The sequence below is a fragment of the Thalia democratica genome, chromosome 8 (genome assembly GCF_965202585.1).
Source record: "Thalia democratica chromosome 8, ktThaDemo2.hap1.1, whole genome shotgun sequence".
Lineage (NCBI taxonomy): Eukaryota > Metazoa > Chordata > Thaliacea > Salpida > Salpidae > Thalia > Thalia democratica.
Window position 1 is genome coordinate 9,708,215 of NC_139172.1, and position 6,000 is coordinate 9,714,214.

The window sequence follows — 6,000 nt, forward strand, 5'->3', positions numbered from 1 at the left end:
TGAAAAATTAAAGCTTTGTGAAACATATGTTCCAGAATTTTTAAAATCGCCATTTGAATAAATTATTTAAAAGCCCTTCAAGTGGGCTCAGTTGAAAGTGTTTACGTTTAAACATTAACCTTATTTTATATATATATATATATATATATATATATATATATATATATATATATATATAATAAGGTTATTATTCAAACTTGAACACCTTCTACTGAACCCACTTGAAGGGCTTTTAAATAATTTATTATTATAGTTATAGAATTAAGTTATATAACTTGATAAATCAAATCTTTCACACTGAGCCCACCTTAAGGGCTTTATTAATAAAAAGGTTTTTTCAAGATGTAACACTTAAAGACTCGAGTTTCGTGCTTATGCACTCATCAGCTTCAAAACTAGTTCAAAATAAAGCACAAAACACATAAATGAAAGTTAAAAATCTAGCATAAGTAGATAATGACATAATTTTGAAACTATCAAAAATCATGCAAAACGGCTTGTGCAAAAATTGATTTACCAATCGACAAGCTGTTTTGCATGATTTTTGATAGTTTCAAAATTACGTCATAATCTACTTATGCTAAATTTTTAACTTTCATTTGTGTGTTTTGTGCTTTATTTTGAACTTATTTTGAAGCTGATGAGTGCGTAAGCATGAAACTCGAGTCTTTCAAGTTTTACATCTTGAAATAAATCTTTTTATATATATAATTGTAGATGGTAGATCAATTTTTGTACTTAATTTTTGTAATGCACAATATTACGTCATACCGTTTTTTGTTTTTTTTGTATAAATTATGCATCTATCTTAAGCAAAGTGCTTTTTATGTTAAATTTAACTGGCTGGTGATTAAGGCGTCTAGTGTTATGAAACATATGTACCAGTATTTTTAAAATCTTAATTTTCTAATAAATTATTTAAAAGCTCTCAAATGAGCTCAGTAGAAGGTGTTCAAGTTTAAATCATAACCTTGTTATAAATATATATATATATGTATATAAAACAGCAAATAAATATAAATCACTAAAAATCTATCTCCTATGTTTTTTGAGATAACTACCTCAAATTGTCAGGAAATATTCCTTTAAATATTTAAAAAAATCTGTCAGGAAGAATTTGTAAAAATTAAAAAACTAAAAAAATTTAACAAAAAACGAAAAAAAAATGTTTTTTTTGTTTTTTTTTATATAAAATTAAAATTTTTTCAAAACTCGTTACGACAGAATTTTCTAAACATATTAAGGAACACTTCCTGAAATTTTGAGGTAATTATCTTAATAAATGTAGAAGAAGATAAATTTTTAGTGAAATAGTCTATTTTTGCTGTTTAAGTTTGCGCCTCCCATAAGGAACCTATTGTTGCCTCCAACTTTGACCGTCTATGTCTCAAAAATTAATTAAAAATTTTAAAATTTGTAAAAAGCATCTTGTAGCTTAGCAAAAAAATATTAAACAAGATCAAATAATAAATAAGTGTTAACCCTCATATGTCCTTAAAAAGCAGGAATTAAAAACTTCTGGCTTAAATAAATGCGTAGAAATAAAACTAATCAGAAGTGTTCTACCCCTAACTATGGCTTAAAATTTGATTGATAAACACTGGGAAGAGATCAGAAGCATAATAATATAGAATATTCAGAATATTTTTTTTTCATTTGTCATAAATCAAATACGCTAGCTACTAAGTTTGATATAACTACAAAAATTTGCAGTAATTATCAGATTTTGCCTGTGGCACTAGTATATTTAAAAAAATTTAAATATATAATGTCTTGATGATAATATTTAGTCGAAAGTGTTAATATTTAAAAATACTAGTCTGTAGAAAGTTATTTAGAAGTATCATAGTGGAAAAAACTATTTAGGTCACCTAAAATCAAGATAATAAAAAGAGATAAAGTTTTTCTAAAAATACACTAACTATTCAAAATGAATAACACAAATAGTTGTTTAAACAAAAGTTATAATTCCTTATTAACCCTGTTAAGTCTAAGTTTAAAATTGGCTACCGAACTAAATAAAAACCAATCACAGGAATTCCACCAGACCAACAACGTTTAATATTCGCTGGTAAGCAATTGGAAAATGGCAGCACCTTGTCCGACTACAACATCCAAAAAGAGTCCACGCTTCATTTGGTGTTGAGACTTCGTGGTGGAATGCAAATATTTGAGAAACCATTGACTGCCAAAACCATCACTTTGGAAGTTGAAGCTTCAGATACCATTGAAAATGTCAAGGCTAAGATCCAAGACAAGAAAGGTTTGTTAAGCTTTTAAATTGAAAACAGTTGAAACTTGATGTTTACAGCTGATGGTAGTTAAATTCTTAGCATACTGAGACATCTGAAAATATTAAGTTCATTAGTTTTTCATAATTGAGTTGCTCTAACTCAAGACCTTTAAGTTTTAAGGAAGTAAGGGGTATATCATTTTTAAAACTTAGTCTAAATTTTTAAATAGAATAATAAGCTACCATTTGTTTTTTTCAGTTTAAAAAAATTTAATGTAGTTTTTGACAAATAATAAATCAAAGAAAGTATAATATGTTCTTAATGAGAGGTGCAAACTGAAAATTAAGTATAGATTATTTATTTAAAAATATATCTTTTCAATTTATGTATTTTTTACTATTATAGTTGTTTAGAAATTTTCAATCTAATATTAAATAGGTCTTAAAAAAGTATAAGTAAACAGGTTTTTTTCTGATTTCTGTATTAAATAAAACAAAAAAAAAGCTTTCATTTTTGGTCTAATTTTTTTTTAATATTTTTTTCCATAGTTGGCTTCCTACAACTTGTTTGTATATTAAAAAACAATAACTAAGAATTTAAAATAAATACCTTCAAAAAGTGAAGAATATAGGTTTTTAGTAAATATGTTATCTTGTAAGAAAATTAGCCGTTAGATTTTTTTTCTCTATGGTTGTATCAATTTTTTTTACAAAACTGATTATATATCAAGTAAATTTTCTTTTGTTTTATAAAAAGAAGTAAGTGTTTTTACTAAAATAAAATATTTACTACAAAAATATTGTTAATATAAAGAAGTTATATGTTTTGTATCTTCAAGTCCATTTTAATATTAAATTCTAATTTAATTTATGTAATATAAAATAGGTATATCAGACTTGTTTTATTATAAAAAAAATAGATCTCCAGTATTTAATTAGTTATGTATCCAAATTAGTTTATGTACAAAGCCTCGTATATGGAAGAAAATAGTATAAATATTAGTACTCAAGTAAATTAATATGTTAAGAGTCTGAATTTTATAGCTTCTGAAAGCTACTTATAATGTTAACAGTTATAAATAGAATTTGTTGTTTTGATAAAAACACATAAGTGTTCTTTTCATCTAGGTTAATTTTTGTACAACATTATAAGTTTTAACTGTACTAAAAATAAATATAAAAAGTTATATAAAAAGAGTTTGATAACCTTGAGTTCTGCAACAATTTTATAGAGTTTAAGATAAATAATTAAGAGTAGTAAAGTTTTTAAGACACAACTTTCCAATTGATTGTAAACTAAATAGCTAAACATAAATACAGGTATCCCACCAGACCAGCAACGCTTGATCTTTGCTGGAAAACAGTTGGAAGATGGAAGGACCTTGTCTGACTACAACATCCAGAAAGAGTCCACTCTTCATTTGGTGTTGAGACTTTGTGGTGGAATGCAATATTTGCAAGACAAAGAAGGTTTGTATTGTATTTTATCTGTAAATTGTAGTATAAACTTATCTAAAATCGGAATTATTAGCCTTAAATAAGTAGCATACCATTTTAAAATATTTTACATAAATAAAATAAACTTTTTTTTGTTTAAGTTTTACCTCAGGGTCAAATATTTAATAGCAAGCTAAAATTAGTAAAATAGCAATTTAAAGTTTAATGACAGCCAAAAATTTCAAAATCGCCCCCTTACTAGCTATCGCCCACCCTTTCGCCCCCTTACTAATTATCGCCCCCCGACTTACTAAAATCGCCCACTTTGGGAAACCCTGTTATACAGACTTTTAAGTTTGAGATTATTTAAAAATACAGTCATTACTTGGTGTAAAGATGAAATTATTATAAAGAACTCTTAGCAAAACTAGCAGTCAAATGTTTACTTTCAAGTATTATGCTCAATCAATAGCAGAAAAGCTTTTTGAATCTTTACTATAAAAACAATGTATTGCAATACAAAACATTTTTATGAAATTTTTCTGAAAGAAATACACAATTATGTTTATTTTTATACAGTTGCATATTGCTTAAGTTAAAATATATGTTAAATTAATAGCATACAGAAATTTTTATTCATTTAAGCAGCACAACTCAATTTCTTACATATACTATCAACAAAAACATTGAACAGAGGCCTGGACTTTTGTATGCCGTGAGACAAGCTCAAGTTTAACAAAAGGTTTGATCAAACCAATTCGTTGATCTTAACAAGTTGACGAAGTGGTTTGATCAACTATTTTGTTAACCTACGTATACTAATGCTGTTTTTAAATAATTTAAAAATTAGTTTAGTTTGATAACAAAATTATTGGAAATTTTTTACTAAAATTCAAATAAATGACAAAAGTCCAGTACAAGGAGTTCAACTGTGTCCAAGTAGTGTACTGAAAAGTTTTTTGTACACTAGGTCCTTGGACAAAATATTTTTTAGCCATTCAATAAACTGTTATCTTTAATGGAATTAAATGTAAGCATCGTTAATATTTTGAACTAATAAACTGGTGAATTACATTTAATATAAGAACATAAAAGTTTAAACTAGTATATTTTGTGTACTAAAGATAAAACTTCAGCTTAAGTCTGTAACATGTATAAATCAAATATATTACAAACTATTAATTATATATTAAGTGCAAAGGTTTTCCGGGTAAAAAAATGTTCTTTGTTTTGTTGTATACAATTTAACTATTCACTGAGTTATTTAAAAATAGTAATAATAAGTTTTTTTTGTAAATACTATTACCTGTTAAATGCATTACTTTGCACATCAATACAGCCATTTCTGGCTGATATTATGCAGCATTGCAATAATAATTCAGAAAATTATTATATAACCAATTTAAAACTAAGCAGAAGATATAGAATGTTTTGAAAATTTCTGAAGTTATATTTGACTTTTAAATAAAACTATTATACAATCTACAAAAAAAAATACTCTGTAAATTTTATAAATTAAAACCTAAGTTTCCGTTAATGACGTGACTTTTTACACTTTTCAAGCATCTATTTCATAAAAAATAAAAGTTTTAGGTCAAAAGATTTCATTGGTGCGCTCAAAAAAAAAACAATAAGTGACGTCACAGTCAGCTCGCGTACGTCTCGGTCCACCGCCTGCACGTCCTGTCGTGTGCCTCCCTGTCGTTGACGTACTGCCTCGCCACTTCGGCCACCAGCGGGTCGTCGGGGTTGGGGTCGGTCAGCAGTGACTGCACCGACAGCAGCACTTTTGCCGGCGTCAGCGCGCAAGACCAGCCCTCGTACCGGAGGATGTCCACGCCGATGCGGCCTCGGCGGTCGACGTTGCAGTGGTACACCCTGGTGGCGAAAGTCACCACCGGGGGTTGCGCTGGATAGCCGGCCGGAAACTTGAGGTTCAGCCGGAAGGTGCCGCCCTCGTACGGGCTCCCCGGAGGTCCTTGTATTTCGGCCGTCCATTCGCGCAGGTCGTCGCCTTTCAGCCGGGCGCTGATCATCTCCGGGGGGTCCGATGTGATGTCTTCGAGCTCCTTACGCAGCCTTCTCGTTGACAAGCGGTCGGGTGAAAGTTCAAGCGGCGGTGAACTTCCACGCGAGAAAGATGTTTTTTCGTTTCTCCCTCGCCCCGAAAGTTTTGGCCGGGTAATTATTTCAAAACGCACCGGTTCAATTTTTCTTGTGACGGTGGTGGACACAATTGCACCGGTACTATCAGTGGAATACGACGTCCTCGAAATGTACGATGCCACTGCCGAAGGCCACCGTGAAGTTTTCTTTTTTTCGCCCTTCAT

At 29.5% G+C, this 6,000-nt stretch overlaps 2 protein-coding genes across 2 annotated transcripts in view; one reads left to right on the top strand and one right to left on the bottom strand.

Moving 5' to 3' along the window:
* The window catches only part of LOC145842894 (polyubiquitin-A-like), a 122,142-nt gene extending 117,521 nt beyond the window's left edge, over window positions 1-4,621 (top strand). The window contains exons 17-19 of the mRNA XM_082950369.1: window positions 2,036-2,263; window positions 3,554-3,703; window positions 4,581-4,621. Of these exons, the coding sequence (XP_082806495.1) occupies window positions 2,036-2,263; window positions 3,554-3,703; window positions 4,581-4,621 (419 nt within the window). The remainder of the gene's footprint in view (window positions 1-2,035; window positions 2,264-3,553; window positions 3,704-4,580) is intronic.
* A 695-nt stretch (window positions 4,622-5,316) lies between these two features.
* LOC145842895 (ubiquitin-conjugating enzyme E2 2-like) lies at window positions 5,317-6,000 on the bottom strand. Its single transcript, XM_082950370.1, has one exon. It carries the CDS (start codon window positions 5,998-6,000, stop codon window positions 5,317-5,319), a length of 684 nt encoding a protein of 227 aa, XP_082806496.1.